Genomic DNA, 23,870 nt, shown 5'->3' on the forward strand with positions numbered 1-23,870 from the left:
GGTTAAAAAGGGCAACATGTTGATGGCATTATTTTTGGTTTTCTGCAAGAAGAATGCCATGTACAGAAGTTTCATCTAAATTGGACATTTTCTCCCAGCATTATGCCACTGATCACTTGGCTGGTACAAAATTTGCCTTTTGGCAATCTGTTCTGGATTCCTCTATCTCACTGTTGTATAAGAGGTTGGTATACTGAGGGTGTAAGGTGAGGGCAGCCTTGTTATAGTCTTTCTGCAGTACAGACTTGGATAGAAATGCATCTCATCTTGGAAGCTATCACTAAAAGGTGTACTGATGCATTCAGTTTCAAATACTTTTCTTTGCTTTAGTTTTCTGTGTCTGATTCAACATGATGAAACATTTTAAAATTAAGCTCATGTTCAATCTAATATGGCTGAATATCATATCTACCCAACTTTGATACAAGTCCTTATATAAAAACAGCTTGACTACACGTAATATGATCATGTGACAAATTAAAATAGTTATTTAATAACATGAAAGTGGATGCTGATGCTTACACATTAATTTATGTAATAAAAGCCTATGTAATGCTGCTGCTGATAGGATGAAATAATTTTAATTAATAGTCAAGTTCTCTACTTGAAGCAGTTTTAGATGCAGTTTGAAAGCTGCACATAATGAAAGTAATTTGTTATGTAATGGGATCATGGGAGTTATCTAAGTGTTACCAACTGAAGGTTTACTCTCTCTTGTAATAAAAAAAACAAAAGTATGAGCCCTCTATGTGTTTATTTTTAAGGTATACATGTACTCATCCCAAATTCAACCATAGTGCAAGTTTAATGTTAGTAGGTGAAGCTGTACTGATGTTTTAGCATGAAACATTATGACAGATGGATCCACAAGCATAGATGGACAAAGTAATTGCCATATACTGCAAACTTAAGATCATGAATGTACATACAGGAATATTTTAAACAGACTGAAATTCTTGGCTCCTTTCCAAAAACTGAAGTGAATTATCAAGTGGTAAATGATTTGAAAGTATGGCTCACTAGGGATGTGCAATAATATCAAATACCAGTATATTATGATATTAAACTGATGATGCAATAATCATGATATAACTTTCTTATATCAATATAGTATGATATTGACGTAAATTTTGATAAACAGTTGCAAACAAACTCTATTATTATTATAAATTAATATCAGCCATATTTCACTACTTATAATAGACTGACAAAGACCTACTGAATTCCATAGCTTTACCTCCAGTAATCTGCTTCAGTAACATTTCTATTTTGGTTTCCAGGGGAGTTGCGGCATGGGTAAATGTAAGTTACATGCCTGTGAATCTTCATCTCTTTGAAGCCTTAACTTCTCATAGTCAGCAAATAAGCACCTTGCTGACACTGACAACTAACTGACATTGACCTTGACAAGTATTTCAAGCATGGCTGAGCATAACATGGTGAAAATTTCGAAAGCATTGTCAACCACATGGACTCATTTTCCATTAATAAAGAGTAAACGGGTGATGAGCCAATTGCTCTGTGCAGCCTATGTGAATCTCATGTTACTTTCCAGTGGAATCACAAATCTAACTTAACATATGAACAAGTACCATACTGGGAAAAGTAGCAATTATAAGATGACAGAGAATTGATCATTGATGTCTGCTAATGGGAATTCATCGTAAGATGATATTTCCAATCTTTCACAAACTAAAACATTGCAACCAATGCAGGGAACCTTACCAGGTCTCATTGGCACAAAATACCACTCCTACTCTTCATGTGCTTTACTGATAACTGACAAGGTGAGCAGATTTATCATAAAGGACTTGTGTCCATACCAAATAGTGGATCTGCCAGAGTTTAGAGACCTTTACATACACTTGATCCCCGATATTCCAGGTAGAAAGCGATCTGCAGAAGTGATCATTCCTCAAAATATGTTCAGGTCAAGGCCCTGGCAACAGAATACATACAAAATGCTGAGAAGGTTGCATTGACAACATATAGTTGGAGGTCGAGGTCAAATGAATCATATCTGACAATAACATCAACTCACACTGATAAGGATTGGAAGTGGATAAACTATGTTCTTCATACTTGGCGCATGTATGAAGGGCACACAGAGGAGCATACAGCTGCTGTGATTCATGAGGCCCTCAAAGAATGGGAGATACAGTCTATTCTCATACCACCTATTGTATCAGATAATACATCTAACATGGACACAGCAGGGACTCTTTTAGGACGCAATTTTTACATACAATTAATTTGGCTTAACAAATGTCTCCAGATCAGACACATTGAAATTCTCCTCAGCAGGATTCATCAAGTAGTTTCATTCTTCCACCGAAGTACAACTGCGGCAGCTAAACTGAGAATCCAGGCTGAACTGATAGACCTTAAGCTCATGCACCCATTAAATGGAACAGTACTTAAGATTTCAAGGTTTCTTGAAATGTAATGTGCAGTAATTAATAACTTGAGATCAAATGATCTGGCTAAAATAAAAGAGAATGATTTGAACACATTGTCAGATGATGACATTTGTCTGGCAGATGAAGCAATGGCTTGTCTACAAACTCTTAAAGTGGTGACAACCACTCTTTGTGCTGTCAAGTCATTTCCCGCCATTTCTGTTATCATGCCTCTTCATTGCAAACTTATCAACATCAAATTTCCAACACAGTGATGATGACTCTCTAGTAATGGCTCAGATGAAAAGGGCCATGGTTGATGATCTTCAGGATTGATAAACCCATCAAGAAGAAACTCTCTTCACTGCAGTTATATGCATTTGTGTTTATCAAAACATAAACCACAAACTGTTCCCTGTTCTGACAAAAGACTTCAATTATAACTCATTTTATTCTATGTTTCATTGCAAAACTTGTACTGCATTTTATTTATTTTCTCTACTGTATTTCAATTACGTGATTCAATAATTTTAATTACATTTTTTGCAGTTTGCATTCATTTTATTTAAAAAAATTAACAGTGATCTGTAATTCTTTCTTAAATCAATTTTTTGTCATAATATTGCAACATTTTGCTTCATATTGTAATATATCACATTATGATTCTTAATTCAATACCCACCTATATGACTCACTTGACTTAGATTGAAGTAACAGCAAAAAAGACGTAATCTGCATTCAGAGAATTTTCTTCTGTTTGCACTGAACTCAAGATCTATCATTTTAATTGGGTGGTGGAGCTGGAATATTTTACTCCTGAAACTATAAATTTCCAACCTTTAAATAACTTGAAAAGAAATCCCACTCTAATATACTGAAAAAAGACTTCATACTATTAAATTATATTAGATGAAAAGAATTAAATTGAAGTAATATAGAAAAAATGATAGTTTAAAAAAAATCCTAGGTGCCCCTTCCTCTCTACCAAAATAAATGGTTGATCTCTTAGCAGGCAGTTTCTAATTCTCCATACATACATTAATTCTAGAAAATGTTGAAGATTTTTTTTTTTTATTTGTAAAGTTTGACTTTAATTTCAATTAAAGTTTTACAATATTAAAGCTCATTTCCACCTGGTTGATGTAAAAGATGCATGGTCACTATCAGCGCTGAGCATACCATGGTATTTCTGAAAGTACCATGATAAATACCATGGTATACCACAATTTTATTAAGGACCAACAATTAAATGTACTGGAACAGGGCCTGACACTTTTTTGTTTAATTCCTATCTGTCAATAGATGGGAAAAACATATCTTGCTCTAATTTATAGCAAAATAACACCAAACTGTATCCATTATATTTTTTGGAAGAAGAAAATAAAATATTTCAGCTCAAAATAAAATCACAGCCTCACAAGCCCCTTTAAAATTAAACAGCCAATACCTTATAGATGAATTTGCTATGTGTATGCTAAGTGTTGCACAAATTGTAATGGAAAAACTAACTAAAGTGGAATACTTAAGCTTTATCACTGTGAAAGACACCATGTTGACATTTATGTATATCTATATTGTGAGCTTAACTTTTATGAATGATTGTAGTTTAAGCTAGTGGTCATTTGTAAATAAATGTTTACATAGCTAACTTTTGTCCATGGTTGTGAGTTGGACTTTAAGATAGTATCTGTAAACATGATGACATGGCCTTGTGACCTTAGAAAGTTCTGGAAGCAAACTTGTTACCCATATCATCGTCATCTTTTTGTGTCTTAGGTTTTTATTATAAGGTTCCAATAAATAAAATTATTCATTATTATTTTAATATCAGTCTAGTGGAATCACATACAGTTGCGTTCAGTTATAATTGGAGAGGAATCATTAAAAATTATTCATTGGAAATTACATGGTGCTCATTGACTGTTTGTACAAAAATACTATCTTTGAATTATTGAAAACTAATTGAAAGATATTTTGTATTACATGATTTTGATACATCAAGACTGTCAGTACATCAAACTATTCAAGACTACACTGGACAACAAATTTTTACAAAAGTCATGTTACTGAAATAAAATTAGTCAATTCTTATCAATTTTTATGTGCTGAACACGAATATGACAGTCAAATTGCAAAATTGGCTCTAGTTTTTTTGTAATCTGCAAGAAATTAATGTTTACATAACGAAATGCATTCCAATAGTAAAAGGTCAACTGTAATAGCCTACCTATAAAAAATCAAGTCATTGACTACATCTTAGATTTCTTCGCCTGTCTCTTGTACAGCTGTTCGGGAGCATCTCTGAGGAGTGTCCAGCAGTAGTCAGCCAGCATTGTAGTAGACCATTTTCCCTGGTATCTTTGTTCCATTGTTGCGATATCTTGATGAAAACGTTCGCCGTGTTCATCTCTAACAATACCACAGTTGCTAGGAAAGAAATCCAAATGGGAATGAAGGAAGTGAATCTTTAGAGACATATTGCAGCCAAGTTTCTTATACTTCATCAACATGTCTTCTACTAGTTCCTTATAGTTTTCTGCCCTAACATTTCCGAGGAAGTTTGTAGAAACTAGGCGAAAAGCATTCCATGCTTGTTTCGCGTCACCTTCCAGCAAGTTGTTGAACCGGTCATCTTTGAAAAGCTCTCGAATCTGAGGACCCACAAAAACTCCCTCTTTAATCTTTGCTTCGCTGAATCGAGGGAATTTTTCATGCAGGTATCGGAATGCTGGCAAAGTCCGGTCAATGGCTTTCACGAAGTTCTTCATCAAACCTAGTTTGATGTGAAGGGGTGGTAGCAAGATTTTCTGAGCCTCAACCAGAGCTGGGTGTTGGATATTCTTCTCTCCAATGGCTACATTCTGCCTGTGAGTCCATTCCTTCCTCATGTAGTGCATTTCCCTTGCTCGGCTATCCCACTCGCATAAGAAACACATGTATTTTGTATATCCTTGCTGCAGTCCCATTAAAAGGGCAACTACCTTCAAATCACCACAGAGGTGCCAGCTGTACTTGTTATACTCAATGGAATTCAGTAGCTGCCTTAAGTTATCGTATGTCTCTTTCATGTGGACAGCATACGCTACTGGAATAGATGGAAGAATGTTTCCATTGTGCAAAAGCACAGCCTTGAGACTCAGTTTCGAAGAGTCCACAAATAGTCTCCATTCTTGTGGGTCATGAGTGATTTTTAAAGCATTCATGAGGCCCTCAATATCGGAACAGAATATCAGATTACTTTCCTTTCTGAAGAAAGGCTCCAATTGCTGGTGGCGCTTTCGATATGCAGTAATTGTGACATCTTCTTCTAGAAGATTCCATTGTTGGAGTCTTGATCCTAGCAATTCTGCCTTGTTCTTTGATAAGTCCAAATCACGAATCAGGTCATTTAGTTCTTCCTGTGTTATTCTGTGTGGGGTTGATGATGCACCACAGTGAAAATCTGGATCACTGCATGCTGATGGACCAGGAGAAGAACAGGTCGACTCACCTTTGTCTTCGTCAGATGAATCAAGAGAATATTCTGCTGGAGGTTCTGGAATAGGAAGTCCCTCACCATGTGGAACTGGTCTCAATGCAGACGAAATGTTTGGGTAGACTATTCTCGACTTCTTTCGCTTCGTTATTCCGCCGGAAAGAGGAGGAACCAAGCAGAAGTAACAGTCATTTAGGTGGTTGCTTGGCTCTCTCCACACCATTGGGACTGCAAACGGCATTGATGACCTTTTGCAATTCAACCACTGTGAAAGCTGTGTTGTACATGTAGCACAGCATATATGCGGAGCCCAAGGCTTGTCTTGGTCACCAACCTTGCATCCGAAGTAAAGATGATATGCCTTCTTCACTTGAGAATTGATACTTTTCTTCTGGTTGGCAAATGTCACTTCCCCACAAATATAGCAAAAATTGTCCGCGGTATTAACACACTTTCGAGGCATTACTGTTCTTTATTGTACGTAAATGGATAAAATAATAAGTTTTATGTAACAGTAGCTTGAACTGTCTCGCACAACGTCTAAAATATTTTAAATGCTGAACCTATCTGATTGGGCTTTATATAGTACACTGCTTACGTCAGCTTCAGCAGCCGCCTGGCATTAGTATAATAGGCCTACACATGTATAGTACACTGCGGACGTCAACTTACTTCAGCAGCCGCATGGCATTAGTATTGCATTGCATCAGAAAATGATGCAATCAACTGTGGATGATGTGAGCATGATGGTATTATGCAATGTTACATCATTATTCCGGATGTTGCTGCAGTCCTACTGGAGAAATTTACACAGTGAAACATAGAAAATGAGGTATATGAATATCTTCAAAACGAGAGCCAATACAAATTTTTCACGGTTATATTCGTGTTCGGCACACCAAAATACTACAGATTAGGGCCTTTTCAAGTCAGTAATGATTTCACTGTTGACCAGTGCTATCAGTACATCAGCACATTAAAGTTTGGAATTCATTCGGGAAGCTCTTTGCTTTTGGACTTGTGATACAACTTTTAGGAATAATTGGGATTTAATTCACAATACTCAAGTTCCTTTTAAATTTTCACTTTCTTTTCCAGGGAAATAAACAGTTTGTTGACAAAACTTGTTAGTTTTGCTTCCTTCTGCTACTCAATGTAAGACCAGAGAGTCATAACACTATTGATAAAAATAGGACATGTTGATACTAATGCCATCAATTTTCTAGCAACACAATTTTTAATAGGCAGGGAAATTCTGAGTGGGATGCCAACACCTAGGCAACATATTTATCTGAGAGGACTAGTAAACATAAAACACGCACAACAGATGAGAATATATTTAGTGGACTTGAGAAATTATGTAAAGTTCAGACAGAAGGCAAGTGTGCTTGTGAAAATCATAGGATGATTCACAGTCTTACAAAAGAATAGATATACCTACTATACATTTCCATATGCTATTAAGAAAATAAAACATGACATGTGTTTTTATGTCTTATAATATTTTTTTATCCAAAACTTTCTGAAAGTGGGATCAGCCAGATTACATTTCAGAAAGTTTCAAATGGAAAATAGGTGCCACTGGCGAGCCTGACAGAAAGTGACATCTCCAATTTGAATATCCTAGTACCAAAGAACTTCTGAATATAACAATCGCCACGATCGTCTCAATGACTGGAGTACAATCATGGAGAATCCTGTCTACAAACTCTCTTCACCATGTTCTTGTCAAGTAATGACCAGATCTTCTTGTACTAAATGCACACCTTTCCAAGATTGGGTGGCATGTTGGTCATAGAAGAAAACATAACAGAGGGCTGGATAAACCAATCTGAATCAACTCCAAAACAACTGCAGAAATATGTTGATCAAAGGCTGCCAGAAATGAAGAAGTATCATGCCCAGGCAGGGTGGAAAGTCATCAGCAGTTGATGGAAGGCTAAAGAAGGAGAAACCTTGCATCCTATCTGCTTTAATACATTGTCTACTGAATGAAGGTCCCTGTTGCCACATGATATTCAACTGAGATCAAAACTACTGCTGTTCTGCAATGTTAGGTCTCTTATCTTTTGCCTCTGATTTTCACTCATTGTTGATGGGACTGAATGGGCTTGAACTTGGGTGCCAACAGCACTGCAAGTTGGACAGGCAGTTCTTGTGCTGCCTGCTTCTGAACCTCCTCTCTTCTACCACTGAACAATAAATGTGTCATGATAGGTGTAAAGTGGAGAACCAAGGAGTGATGCAGTTTCAGTGCAGATTAACAGGCGTATCAACACGCCTGGTCAAAATTAGCTGCAGCCATCAGGCATTCGCATTTGGCATTTAAAAGTTACCCATTGGTTTACACAGTGGCCAGGCAATAACCATGGCTTGCAATGCTGGCTTGGATGGCTGGGAAGTATGATGGATGGATGACTGGACAGTCATCTCAGCAGCCTGCTCAATGGTCAGATAGATGTAAAATAGGCATATGTGGACACAGTTTACTCAGGTTCCTCCTGGGTCGAACATGTGGCAAAATGGACTCAACATACCATAAAACAGCTGGCCAGTATAGGCCATGGCTTGCTGAAGTGACAGATACTTTCTTAGTCACCACCTCGTACTGCTGGGCAGCCAGCCGAATGTGTTTGTTAGCTGGAGTGGTGGTGTACAGTGTGTACTGATGACTATAAATATCATCAAAATACAACACACACACACACACCAAAAAAGAAGCACACAGACTTACAGGCTCAAAGGCCATGCTTAGAAAGTCTATGTCCACAGACACAAATTCCCAAAATTAAATTCAAAAACTAAATAGTACAATATGTATCAAATACCTTTATACAAGACTATACTGACAAGTTTGAAAATCACAAAGATAATCCAGGATTAAGGAAGACCAAGTAGTATGATTTGGACAGTACCAAGTGAAAATGGCAAACATCAGGACAATGAGTAACTGGCTAGTTCTGTCAAGGGGAGGTAATGAGTAGGGATTGTTTCCCTTTTTGTCGAATAGGCTATATGGTATAACGGTACCAATTGCGCAAGACCAGGTGGGCGGAGCCTAAGGTGTAGGGAAGATTGCATTCAGAAATAAAGAACAACACTAGCTGTGATTGGTGCATTATGTAAGAGTTATACTTTCTGTTAGGCTTAAAAAAAAGTGTAGCCTCTTGGCAACATGTGAGTGTATGTTAATTTCTATTTAGATTATATTTTGTATTTTTTATGATTTTTTTAAAATATGGTACACATGGCTGAAAATGTGCCTGTTGTGACTAGATAACTCTCACCCCTGTCTAGTTCCAGTGGAGTTATCTCTCTTAAATGCAATGGAGTACCTGGTTCTGTCATTGTCAAATTGACAATCTAACACTGCTCTCTAGAAAAGTGTGTGACATGCATGCTAAAGTAGGATAGAAAATATATTTATTTCCCCAAACATTAGCATTAAGGTATATGGAAAAACAATTGGTACCGTGATACCTAAAGGTAAGATCAGCTTCACAGTGTATCCATAGTAACGAGTATACATAGCCGCCATTTATAAACTGTCATAGTGTCATTTGGTAAAACAATGGATATTGAGAAGTTTTGGTCTAATATTGACAGACTTTTACATAGAAAATGTAAAAAATCTTCAGAAAAAAACACATGCTGGTTTTGGAGAGGGGCATTTGATAAAGACGGCTATGGCAGACAGAAAGTTGTATGGCCAGATGGCTCAATATCAGTTGTGTCTGCTCATAGACTGTCATACATGCGACAAAATAATTTATTTAAAAACAATATACCACGTATGGATGATTATGGTCACCTTTTAGATATTTCACATATATGTCATAATAAATCATGTATAAATAGTAAACATCTAGTTCTAGAACAACATGCCATAAACCAGGATGGAGAACACTGTAGGACTCAAGGAAGCTGTACCGGTTGCCATAGACCACTTTGTGTCATATAGGTAATGCAGGCTTAAGTGATTTTTGGTAATTTATTATTTACATGGTCTTCTTTCCCCTTTTCTTTTTGACATTTGGCATTAATAGCCCTTTCTTGTAATTTTTTTTCTCTTGAAATTCTTCATACAATTTATAAAGATAAGTTCTTTTCTCACACCTTCTTCTTTTAAATGCCATTGACTTTTTGTATGCTTTATATCGTGTAAAAATTCTCTGCTCCTGAGCTAGTCTTTGAGCAACCCTAGTTCCAGACGAAATGCTACAGCCAATTGCATTGCATAGTTTTAGTATGGATTCCCCAGGCCCATTATTTAAAGAGTGCACTGCACTGTGTGCTCTACCAGGAAAATTTCTTGTCCATGTTATACATCTTGGTAATGAACGCCTTAAAACCCTATTTACTGCCTCAACCTTTTGAGTATTTGTGTTTAATTTTGTTTTTTCCAAATTTAATGGTCCCAAACGATAATTAATACAACCCCGCAATATGCCTTCAGACAGTTTTGTTACATGCATTTTAAAATTAGATGGCAAGTATGGACTTTTCTCCAACCAGTTACCATTGCATGCATATGAATTATCAGTACACAGACTATGATCTCCTTGGTAACACTACAATAGCATCTACACTGTATGAAAGGCAACCCTTGACTCTGTCAGTATCCCCGTTAAGTTTATTAAAAGCATTTTCAAACTCCACCTGACACCGCTGACTCAAGTCAATGGCAAACCTTTGACACATTTTTTGTCTAGCAGCTTTGGTAAGCCCTGGCATCATGTGAACCAAATTTGGGCACCTTTTTATATATTTCCTATGGTTTTCAGAGAAATGTCTTGTGTCAATAAACTGTTTAGGGATAGTCTGAGTGATCCCCTCATTGTATAGGTTGACTGCAGCCCTATAGCTGCTTGTATCTGGATCAGTTGTTATGTTCCGCACTTCAAAATTATCTTCTTATAGGTTGAGAAGACATTCCGAGGCCCAAGTTTCCTCATCACCAATATTAGTTTCCATACTTATATTTGCAGTGCAATCACAGGTCTTATTTGTCATATTAAGTTCATCTGATTGGTGTTGTATGTGATGAGAACACAATTTATTTTTAGTTGTTAGAGCAATAATGTCATTCTTTGATGTTACATTTTCAGCCTGTAAGTAGCAAACTTGTGTTGCTGGCTGAAATGGAGTTTTTCCAACACCAGAATACAAAGGATTATTGTATAAACCATCTCCTTGTACATCAATGATATCAGGTGGATTTCCCCTTGCGATATTAATTTCTCTTAGCTTTTGTCTCCGACTTCTCATATCCAAAATATTTTCTTGTATGATCTCTTTACAAATTTTGTTTGAAACCTTTTGCATCCCCTTTGTGGAAGGGGCAGGAATACTGGCAGACATGAGTAATTTCCTTAGGCCAGCATTTCCCATGGACACTTGTGTCAGCCCCACTTGTAGCCCTCTATTTATATTGGCTGCTTTGCGTCCAGGATTTTTATTATACATTTCTTCATACAGATTAAACATTGCTGATTTATAACTGCATGTGTTGCATATTGCCCGTTCTCTCCAACCAAGGCCCCATTGTTCCTCAGACTGTTGGTCCCATTTCAAAAACCCCAAACACTTTGGGGATATTTGTGCATGTTCTCTGAAGACGCTGTTCCACATTATTTCATTCTGATGAACATTTATAATGCGATTAGTGGATGACTCCTCATCTCTGACAGAAAACAAGAACAATAATAACTACCCTGAGACTCTCTGCTGTACTTATATAAAGATATATATATATAGATCTTTGATTATGTAAACACTCACATTCTGGCATTGTAATTTTCTTTGATTTAGTGCATGTAATTTAAATTACTTTTATGTGAAATGACTTGTATGACATGGATAATTAAGACATGAAAAGAAAATTACTACACATGTGTAGGCATCTCATTAAGTTATCTCCCTTCATAGCACAAATCTTTTCAAGAAATAAAAAGTTACATTTTCAGTACTTTTTCTGCCAATAATCAGAAGATTAATGATACAATATTACAGTATCACTAAATAACTATGCAAATTATAGTAAAACTGCTTCCATAATTTGTAAGAGCAAAGCTTACTGTTTATTTGTTTGTTTTGTTTTTTTTTAAATTATTCTTACACCAGTTTAATTGAAGCCAATTAATATGAACTTAATGTGTATGACCCATACAAATTGCATGTGTCTGTATGCTTTACATTATTTACCCTTTTATTACAGATGGATATGCACACTGTTCCACCTGAAGTCTTGATGCAGGTAGCGGGCGTAGCAGTACCGGTGCCAATGGATTCTCATTGCTATGATTTGGCACAGCCTCCACATACTGATCTGATGTGAGTCTTATAAACTTTCTGTTCTCTGTTTTCTGATCATTATTGTTGTCGTATGTGAACCCTTTATTGTGAGGTACATGTCCCTTTTGGAAACACACTGTCCTCCTGTTTTTAACTCCCTTGGATTTGCCAGGCTTAGTACTTTTTCTTGGCATTTTTCTGGTCTTGATTCCCCAAATTATTAAAAATTCCAATCCAAAGTGGTTAAAAGTTGTACTGTATAAGGTATGATTACAGTGTGGCTTATTGTATGAATATTAGTTACTATTTAGGGGAGGAAAGTTTGTTGTTTATGTTACAGAAGGGATGGGGGAGGCTGAACTGTGTGAAAGGACTGGGGTTAGTGACCCCATTTATTAAGAGGCAGTGAAAGTTGTTGATAGCCTAGACAATTTTTTAAGATTGGGTCATATCAACCTGTCCCTGATGTTAAGTTCTGTGTTTATGAAACAAATATAAAGTCCTTTATTTTAGATCAAAATGTCCTTTTAAGAGTAGAACAGGTACATGCTAACTACTACATTGACCTTTGACCTTGCTATTACATAATATGACATAATGTGATTTATCCCATATTGCCAAAGTGAAGTTAGATAAGTGTTGATATGAATAAGACACAACTCATAGTTAAAAGAATTCATTTTATTTCAAAATATGATTTTGCTAGTGAAGCTAAAGTATGAAAACAAGAGTTGAAAACAGCTCAATGACATTTCTATACACATTCATATAAGACATAGCTTAGCAACTCATAAAACTGTTTTTCACAAGTGAGACTAAGTACATTTGTTACTTATACAGTCCCGAACCATTTTGCAGATTATAGGAAAAATTAAGGCTTGCTTTAGGTATAACGGTACCAATTGCACAAGACCAGGTGGGCGGAGCCTAAGGTGTAGGGAAGATTGCATTCAGAAATAAAGAACAACACTAGCTGTGATTGGTGCATTATGTAAGAGTTATACTTTCTGTTAGGCTTAAAAAAAAGTGTAGCCTCTTGGCAACATGTGAGTGTATGTTAATTTCTATTTAGATTATATTTTGTATTTTTTATGATTTTTTTAAAATATGGTACACATGGCTGAAAATGTGCCTGTTGTGACTAGATAACTCTCACCCCTGTCTAGTTCCAGTGGAGTTATCTCTCTTAAATGCAATGGAGTACCTGGTTCTGTCATTGTCAAATTGACAATCTAACACTGCTCTCTAGAAAAGTGTGTGACATGCATGCTAAAGTAGGATAGAAAATATATTTATTTCCCCAAACATTAGCATTAAGGTCTATGGAAAAACAATTGGTACCGTGATACCATATAGATCTAAAAGATGGAAATTTTGTCTTTCGGGGATTGCTGGATTTAGGAGAGAGCAATGTTTATTTCCTAAAGTTACACAAGTGGTGAATAAACTTGGTGGAGAAACTGAAACAATTCCTAGAAATGTGAAACCAATGACCTTGCAACATGTGCAAAGACAGAAGGATTGGGATATGAAAATGTGCTTTAGTCAAATCAAGACTAATAACAAAACTGTCACTCTTGATAAAGACCTTATTGACCATGGTGTGTCCTTTCTGAACTTCAGTGTAGCTATGTATGTTTTGAGGAGGTTCATGTCTATTACCAGTTGGAGTCTTCCATTATTGTTTGCCACAAGGAAAAGTCCAAAACTTAACCCTGTAGAATTTTTGCCTTTTTCAGACCAGGTTAGACTGCCACTATGGAAGAGGGGGTTTACTAGAGAGTAGAAGGCTAGATGAACAAAATCTTTAGTTCCTCAAAAACAGCTTGGATCACCAAATCACTTTGCAGAAATGTTTGATCCAAACCTGCCAAAAATGAAATAGTCTTGTGCCTACAGGAAAGTTGGTGGTGGTTAACTGGGGTTGCACATCACATACAAGTATTGGGAGACTGTCTGAGGAAAAACTTACCCTCCCATATATTAGGCTGCTTACAAAATGGAGGGACCTTTTGCCACCTAAAGTTCATTGTGGTTGAAACTGCTATTGTTGAGTGGGATTCTGCCTTCTTACTTGGCAGACACAGATGTGGGACAAAACTGAAAGAAGGCATAAGAAAAGCTTAAGAGGCATCTCTTATGCTGATTGCTGCTGCAAATCCAAACATAGTCATTGAAATGCAGTAGAGAATGAAATGGTAATGAACACAGAGCCATCATGTGATGCAACTTAAGTGAAGAAGAGCTGAGAATGGGATCTCACCATACCGAAACCAGGTAAAGTGATAACATCGTGGCATTGGTTATAGAGTGGTGTATACCCTGTAAATCATTCTTGTGATAAGAAAAGTTGATTCTAAAGCATGTTCATTACCAGACTTTTGGGCCAAATGCAAAATAGCTAAAAATGTAAGATCAAGCAGGTATAAAGTGGACATTATGTTCCACATAAGTTTTGATGTCACATGAATGCTACGAAATTGCCACAATATCTTTATGTAAGCTTGGGATCTCTACACAGTATCTGACCAAGTGTGCATGATACCACAGGAAGGAGAGGAAAACTGGCAACTGGCTATCTGAAAAGAAGGCCTTGGAAGTCCAACAATCTCAGATCTTACCCAACAGATGATCTTAATCCTTAATTTTTGCTGACTATGACAGTTGACAGAATGAGATGATGATCATCCTTAATATTAGCGTCTATTGAACCCATGATTTTGTAGGCCTAGCTCACATATGGCAGTGAGGGACAATTTCTTAATCACCTTTTGGATCTAAATTCCATACACTCCTAAATAGAGTCAGAATAGACCGGATGATCAATGTTTTTCTAGTATTCAATGGGTTATCCTCCAGCACCCAGTGGAATGGAAGAGGCAGCAGCATTGTCCATCAACATACTGTGTTGTCTGTCTATATTTGTCATAATTACCCTGACCCATTAATTGAACTGTTCACTGGTCACCTGATACAGCTTGTATGGCTGGGCAGGATTAGCTGGATGCATAACTTAGTGGTGATGCTGATGGGTTGGTTGTATGAGTCCCCAAACATGCCATATACAATGGAATGCCTGGGCAAGTTTGAGCACAAGACATCAGAAGAACCACCTCTTGTTGCTAGCTGTTTTGGCTTTCTGTGGCCAGTTGAACTGGCTGGTCAGACACCATGATGGTGGCATATTGCTGAGACAAATGGAAAGGATAAGCACTGGTCTTATTCAGGCATGAGTAAGGATTTGTGTTAATTGGGATGCCAAAATGTGGTCAAAAACTCTCACATCATGTCCAAGTCTGTATTACAAAGATAAATTGATACAAAGTTTCCTAAAGTCAACATCTGCATCACTGTCTCTTGAGTAAGTTGTATCTCATCTGGGACACAGGCAAAGTGGGATGATGCAGCACATATGTGCTCCATGCTTCTGTCTCAAGCATATCCAATGTAACAGCAGAAGATGGTAAAGTTCTAGGAATGTGAGAGTGACCATTATGGCATCCTTCTGTTTACTGGTGCAGCTTTAGACGGTAGACTCAGAATGACAGTGTCCATAGATTTAGACCTGACAGATCTCTCCCTGCCTTTAAGACTTTCACACAATGTACAGACACCGCATAGTGATGAAAAAGTGCATTTAGTGCATGTGCAGCACACCCCATGCATAGTTAGAGATCTTGAACTTCTTACACCTTGCAAATTTTGCTGCCACTTTACATCTCAAAATGCAATTAATAAATGACTAATTAATGGGAACTGACAAATGAAAGTGTAAATAAAAGTACTGAATAGTAATGCAAGTATAAAATCATTTTCCACAAGATAAAAATCTGAAGTGAGTGTCAAACAAACTATGTGCAACAGAAATGTCAAAGACAATGTAAACAAAAGTAGCTTTATATGCAAAACTTGTTTATGAAAACAAAAAGGATGATGGGTGGAAATAACGAAATAAAGATGAATATTGACAGATATTAACAGGCACAAGCAAAGCATTGCATAAGAGTAATCCGAATAACATCCACTATAAAGTCAGCTACCTAGTACTGGTAAAGAGAGCTAATGAGAAAGGTATACTGATCCAGTATACTGCAACAGAAAATATTGCCACTTAATATCACTGTAGACACTAGAGATAAAAAGTTTTCTAATGTATATGAACCAAATAAAATTACACCTATTTTCATCGACCCTCATCAAAAATAAATATCAAATGTTTCCATAAGATACTTGTGACTCGTATCTGGTGACAATCTTACCATCAGCAGTTGCTAGATGCATAACCGTATCATCACTGACCATCCAATCTGGCACTGAAAAATAAATGAACTTGAATTAACAATTGTAAGATAGTGTGAATTTGTGAGGCTATTCATTTCTTAGTTTTGCAAATAATTACAATGAACTGGGTTAAGTGTAATTTTATTTTCTGTCAGTTATCCACAACACCACTGTGAACAACAAGATTATTTTAAAAATGCTGTTGTCACTTGTTACACGACAGGCCAAAAATTACTTAAGTACAACTTTGGTTCAAATTTCACAGCTGATAAGATACATTTATTTAAATATTTCGCACCAGAAAAAGTTTTGAAGCCTAGATACAGCTATACATATTAATTACCTTATGATGTAAATGAATATATAGATATATAACAACAAACCTGAGCATATACCAGTTTCTTGTATGAAATCCTGGCTTGCAAGTTTCAAAAGCAAGTGGTACAGTATATACTCACGTAAGTTGAGTCCAACTGCATGCACACTGCTCAAAACCTCAAATCTGCCATAGCATACTGGCTGATATGGGTCTATGCAGTTTGTCAAAGATAATCAGTACAACAAAAAATATAGACTGATCTGCAGGAGTATTATGTGATGGCAAATCAGGGTCTTTATTTGCATCTGGACTCAACCTATACACAGATATATACAGTAACCACTGCAGGCTAACAATATGTATCAATTTGTGTACATTATACAGATGGTTTTTCATGGTTACACAAAGATGGATAAACAAAAGTACGGATTTGGTATGACTCAAATTTACATTGCAAAACTGATATTTTCTGTTGAAATCTTGCATTAGTTGTTCAATTTTCAACTCAGATGATAAGTCTCTTCTTTTCAACTGCTGGATACTGAAACCACCTCTTGACATTCTTGACCAAATCCATCATACAAATCTGGTAAGAAAACTATTTGTTTGTGTTTGTATTAATACATCATGTTTTGATTAACAAGTCCACAAAATACCTATAAAAGCAGTAAACAATTCCTTGTTATGGCCCTTGACCTTGAACCTGAAATCATTTATACCAGATCACTGAACTCATCTCTGATGCATACTACATTTGATTAAATATCAAAGTAATATTTTTTAGGGAAAATTAACATTGTAGTAGTATTATTCAAAGTAATCTTCAAATATATCCAACAAGTAATTGTATTTCATACAGTTAAATCTATACTTAGCCTAACAGAAACACTACCAAACAAGTAATTTTATTTCATACAGTTAAACCCAAACTAAGTCTAACAGAAACACTACACAAGAATTAATTGTATTTCATACAGTTAAATCTATACCTGGTCTAACAGAAACACTACCAAACAAGTAATTGTATTTCATACAGTTAGACCCAAATTAAGTCTAACAGAAACACTACACAAGAATTAATTGTATTTCATACAGTTAAACCTATGCTTAGTCTAACAGGAACACTACCCAAGAAGTAATTGTATTTCATACAATTAAATCTATACCTGGTCTAATAGAAACACTACCTAACAAGTAACTGTATTTCATACAGTTAAACCTATACTAAGTCTAACAGAAACACTACCCAACAAGTAATTGTATTTCATACAGTTAAATCCAAACTTAGTCTAACAGAAACACTACCCAACAAGTAATTATATTTCATACAGTTAAACACATACTAAGTCTAACAGAAACACTACCCAGCAAGTAATTATATTTCATCATCTTGAGAACAACAATCTTGGCATTGCTTGTTTACTATATGCAGACAAGGATGATGACATCATTTAAAATGGCTTTTCAGTAATAAAAGATGACACTGACAACTGTTGCAAGCAGAATAATTCTATCAGGGACATGAAAATTAAGTTTTAAAGAACTTTTAAATTGACAAGGTGACCTTTAAATTTAAATAACCAATTTGAATTATTATTTTCAAGTGCAGTATTGGCAATCAAGTTAAGGTGATGTTCACATAGGTGAGAGTAAGTCCCATTGTTTATCCTTTTCTTGTTTACTCGTGTCTTCAAGATTGTCTGTACAAAAGCATGGTAGAAAAAAGCCAAAGAAAGAATAAAGGATTTATCATATTCTGATCGAAGACTGAAATATTATTTCCAATCAGGGATGGCATTAGGAAGATGTTGGTGTTGGCAATATCTCATTTTCCAAAGCTTGTGAGCAAATTTCACATGTGAAATTCTTTAGATTTCTAACTTTTGAAACAATGTTAGGTATTTTTCCTATTCCAAAATATAGAGTAATTTTGGTAAACGCAACCCACTGCTTAGACAAATTAGCAGCAAGACTTTCGTGTATTGTGTAGCTACAGTACTTACATGTGACTGTCACATTCTCTATACCTCCCATCTGCTCTAGTTGATCATGTATTATTTTCCCCAACTGGCAAAATTCCCACTCTCCATTCTTGTATCCCAGTGCATCACCAGCTCCACTTAGAACCATGGATGCCTCATAGCGCTCTTGAAGCAGAGGGAGCATTTGCTTATTGACTGACGCTTGAGGGAGCTCTTCTGTGTCCATTCTCATATCTTTGTTTCCAAAAATTAAAAGTCTATGTCAAAATTTTGAGTGGCAAAGAACATCATAAACTTAACCTTTGACTGACGAAAACAAGAAATCTCACATGTTACTTTACAACTTCAGTTGTTAAATCTACAGGAAATGCCATACTTTGAAAAACTAACTATAAATGTCTAATATTAGGTAAACAACTATAGATTAAGATAATAAAGAAAACAGCCTTTAATTTGCAAAGTAGAATCAGGCAATATTATGTTAAGGGGGTAACAATATGTAGTAAAGCACCCTAACTGATTAATAATAAAAATATGACAGAATTTAAGAAAGCCATGGGACAAAGTATATCACATCATACACTTGTACACCACCAGATACATGTTTTCCATTATCAGTTAGGATTTCTATGGTCATAATTTCAAATAACATATAAATGTATACAAATTGATCCAGGTGGTTGGTATCTACATTCATAAAGATCTTTTGAGTGGATGGAAATAATGCACTATTGTGTAGTATTGCAGGAAAATCAATCTCAATTATTTCCATTACATAGATCTGAGTGCAAAATATGAAAGCATAAAGATTTATGTATTATTAGTGAACTTAAAATTAGATATGACATTATTGAAAGAGCAGATGTTATATGGCACAAGATACACTGAACTAGTGACAGGCTACATAACAAATTCCTTAATGTCATGTCAAATAAACTTGAGATTTTTACAGTTTTTTTTATACTTCTCATTGATGCCAATTACACACAACAAAACCCAACTCAGGTAACCTTTTGTTTATAATAAAACATGGATGTTTGGCTTTTGCTGGCTATACTGGATGTCTGAACAGAACCAGTAGCATCATAAGAAGTCTTAGTGAAGTCCACATGTTGATATGACCGTCCATTCAGGAGTAGCAATAACAAGATTTTTAAGATGGCAGACATATTGAACGTCCAAGCTGAACCATTTTCATTTTATTTTGGATCATCTAGGCTTCTTAAGAAGTCCTGTGGTGAGAACCCCATGTTGTCATGATGTTTTGTTCAGTATTAATAGCTAAAACAAGATTTTCAAAATGGTTGCAATGGTGGCCTTACTGGCTGTCTGGTTGGTGTCATTTTCATTTAGAACCAAACAGACATTATAAGAAGTGTTTAAGAGAAAACCCATGATGATATAACTATCAAAAGAGGAGTAATGATACAATTTTCAAGATGACTGTTGAGGAAACCATACTGGATGTCTGAGTGGCACAGTTTTTATTTAGGACCAATTAGACCTTAGGATGATTGAGTGTATAACATTGCATGGCAATCCTTGAAGTAGTTTGGGATAAGTAAGTTATAAGAATCATGTGATAACATAATGACGGATACCAGAAGATGGATTCTGGATGACAGACAATAGGCATCATACCAATTCTTCTGATCTATGATCAGTGGAGCCAAAAAATGAAGTGAAAGCCATGTTCATTCTGACAGTCAGTTAGTAGGATTCAGCAGCAACTGAATGGGCACAACAAATGGTCATAGAATGATTGGGTACTAGGACAAAATGGTAGTGGACAAAATGGTATGGACAAAATGTTAAGTGGACATAATGGTATTGGACAAATTGGTATGGATAAAATAGTGCGGACAAAAGGTTACGGACAAAATGGTATGGAACAAAATGGTACTAGTATTAAATGGTACAGACAAAATGGTACAACTACAATTTTATTAATATGAAATGTAAAAGAAAACAGACAAGTTTTTACTAAATAACATTAATAGGCTGCTATTGTGAACTGACCATAGATGATTTATAATAATTACCTATACAAACAATTTTTTGAAAAATTTTAAAATAAAAAAGCAATTAAAGAAAAATAAAGCACAAACTTAAAGGTACATGACAACAGAGAAGTACAAAACCTCTGACTACTATACAATATTTTAGAAATAGAAAAAATAAACTAAAAAAATGCCACACATCCAAGGCATACTCAAATAAAATTTATCATATGAGGTCAAACTTGTTTTAACCTAGTCGCACTCGGATAACATTTATATTGATCACTCTAGCAATATCTCCCGAATATGTAACCGGATCTCGGTTATTATAATCGACGAATATGGTGTGAAGTGCTTCGTTGATGCGAACATATGTTTTCTTCTTCTTTCCGGTTGTTCTTCCCAGTTCCAGTTGACGACGATGAAGTTGAGTGCTATGCTGCTCCTGTTGTATTTTTCGCGCCAATTTTGTGACGGTCGGATGAGCAAAACCAACAACTTTGTTAAAAACATTGTGCCAACCCTCTAGTGCATTGTTGCTGCGATGTAGGTTATCGGTAACTCTAGAATATTGGTTCCACAGCTTAATTGCGAATCTTGGTGGACCTCTTCTTCCTCTCCTTTGTCTTCCGATGAAGTTGTCCTCCGTGTAATCACGTATTACTTCAATTTCTCGGTATGCTGGATCTGCGGTCAGAATTTCGAAGACTTCTATGAAGCTATCTTTTGGAATAAATGCTACAGCAAGAAGACGCGTGACAAGCGCGAAATCAGGTTTCACTTGAGTTCTTTTTATAAAATACAATCAACATTTCCGAAGTTACACGAATTTAATAAAAATCATTAGTATTGGTATCTTTTTCAGTTAGTTTATGGAAGCGTGAATATTTTAATAAGTGTATAAAAATTAAATTTTATTATGATTTTAGGAAATTATTATCTTCATTAGCAAGCGAAATTCTAATATATGTACCATTTTATCCCGTTTTTTCCCATACCGTTTTGTCTGCAACACTTTATCCATACCATTTTGTCTATATCATTTAATCCTAGTACTATTTTGTCCCATACCATTTTGTCCGTACCATTTGGTTCGCACCCTTTTATCCATACCAATTTGTCCACTTAACATTTTGTCCGTACCATTTTGTCCGGCCATCAAAGATTGTCACAATTCATGAGAGCATGTTACGAATAATCCTTTAGAAAAGCTGTTCCGCATCAAATGAAGGGGCCTATCAACAACAGTTTGGAATGATATCAGTAAATCTGCAGACTTCAATCAGTCTGTATAGTCTGAATAAACAATATATAGTGCTGACATTTTATTCTTGGGTGAATAGAAATGTTGCATCCCATTTCAAATGAATAATGGTGGTAGCTGAGGAATGCCAAAGGTGGTAAACTTCCTTTAACAAAACAGATTTGTCTGATAACATTAGGCCAAATGTGATTAGTCAAATCCATTTCATTAAAGAAAAGGTCCACTCTGGCTGCCTAAGTGGTCAAAACCTCGAATGAGAGAGGCTGTGGGTTCAAACTCTGGCCACGTAATACCAAAGACTTCTAAAAATGTACTAGCAACTGCCTCAATTGGTACTCAGCATTACGAGGTTAGTGATAGAACTGGTCAGCCTGGTGTCAGGATAGCAAGACTGTTGAGACATGATGCCACATGCCTGCAGCATGATGCCCAGTGCTATACATCACTATAAATTTTCACACTGCAGCTAACCTTACAAAAAATATATTAAGGTTCATTAAATCACTTTAAATCACCAAGTACTTTTGCAATGATGACTTCCAATTAGCACATCTGAAATTATAAAATGCAATTAAATATAACTGCTGGTTGTACCTAGATTACATTATGACAAATGCTAATATGCAAATATATTTTAATAAACTCCCATTAGGACAAACAATCTATTCTGTGCTATTTTCAAAAACTTCACCAAATAATTACAATGTTCTGAAAACATTCATATACTTTTCACAACCCATCTCTGCTGGAATGCCGTTTTTACCACAGGGTCTTCTCAACTTAAAAACATCATCTATGTGCATTAATAAATTGATAAGTTGCTTGGATCCAACTTTATATATATTATCACAGACTGAACCTGAATCAAAAACAAGGTGTAAAGACTCAGACTATGTAGTTGGAATATTTTGATGTCTGCTATGTACTACCTTATAAAGTCATTGGTCCTATACTCCATATCTGCAAGTACAAAATTCCTTACATTTCCTCCTATCAGGTAAATTCTTCACATTTTCAACTAAAGCTATTGTCAAAAAAAGAAAATGCAGTATGAATTGAGTTTGATGCAGTTATCGATTTGATTTTCTCAAGGTGGCGTTTTACCGACAAATATACATTCTTATAACCTAGTTATCCTATCATTACCAGTCCTCAATCAACAATTGCTCTCTCGACACCTCTCAAACGCATTTTATTTTGCCAGACTATGATGTGTTTTGACAAAATCTTGTACTGTATACAGATCACTATTAACATACTGACAGGTGACAAAATAAAATATTGAAATTTAAGTTGAGACATTTTTTATATTAAAAAGCAAATACCATTTACAACCACAGTTGGTAAGGCGACATTCTCCTGCTCAAAATATTATCTGTATATACGTACATTATTTCTGTAACACAACAACATGTACTGTAGCCTACAGTTTAGTCCGAGCTTCATCTGACGCTTGCCACCCCGCTTTTGATATTTGGACATTGATGTTGGGGTGTAGGGTCAGAGTACACTGCCTATCGAAAAGTTGGAATTCGCCGACACCACACCATTTGGTTTCGGCATAGGGTAGCTGCTTAGTAGCCGGCCTAGCAAATTTGAACGACCTTTCATCGAGATACACCTGCATGAAATCGATAATAATATGATTTATTTTTCTCAAATATCGCGAGAATAACATTTGTTAGATCTTTAATCCGCTGACAGACAAGACGAAAGTACATCGTTGCTGAAATTTGACCTGGATCTGTCCATTTGCATTTCGAGTCACATGGCTATACAAATCTTGCAACCTACATATCAATGATATCAGAGGTCATATAGTCACGTGTCAACAACAATTGCCCATTCCTAGTGTT

At 35.9% G+C, this 23,870-nt stretch overlaps 1 protein-coding gene across 1 annotated transcript in view; it reads right to left on the minus strand.

Annotated features, from left to right (window-relative positions):
* Positions 1 to 23,574, minus strand: part of LOC149803201 (ADP-ribosylhydrolase ARH1-like) — a 60,337-nt gene extending 36,763 nt beyond the window's left edge. Inside the window, exons 1-3 of the mRNA XM_089952820.1 lie at positions 23,404 to 23,574; positions 18,772 to 18,984; positions 16,428 to 16,481 (exon numbers count right to left, since the gene is read on the minus strand). Coding sequence (XP_089808946.1) covers positions 16,428 to 16,481; positions 18,772 to 18,982 — 265 coding nt within the window. The 5' untranslated portion in view covers positions 18,983 to 18,984; positions 23,404 to 23,574. The remainder of the gene's footprint in view (positions 1 to 16,427; positions 16,482 to 18,771; positions 18,985 to 23,403) is intronic.
* Between the last annotated feature and the right edge of the window lie 296 nt (positions 23,575 to 23,870).

Source organism: Sinohyriopsis cumingii, chromosome 3 (genome assembly GCF_028554795.1).
Source record: "Sinohyriopsis cumingii isolate HCF-2022 chromosome 3, ASM2855479v2, whole genome shotgun sequence".
Classification (NCBI taxonomy): Eukaryota; Metazoa; Mollusca; class Bivalvia; order Unionida; family Unionidae; genus Sinohyriopsis; species Sinohyriopsis cumingii.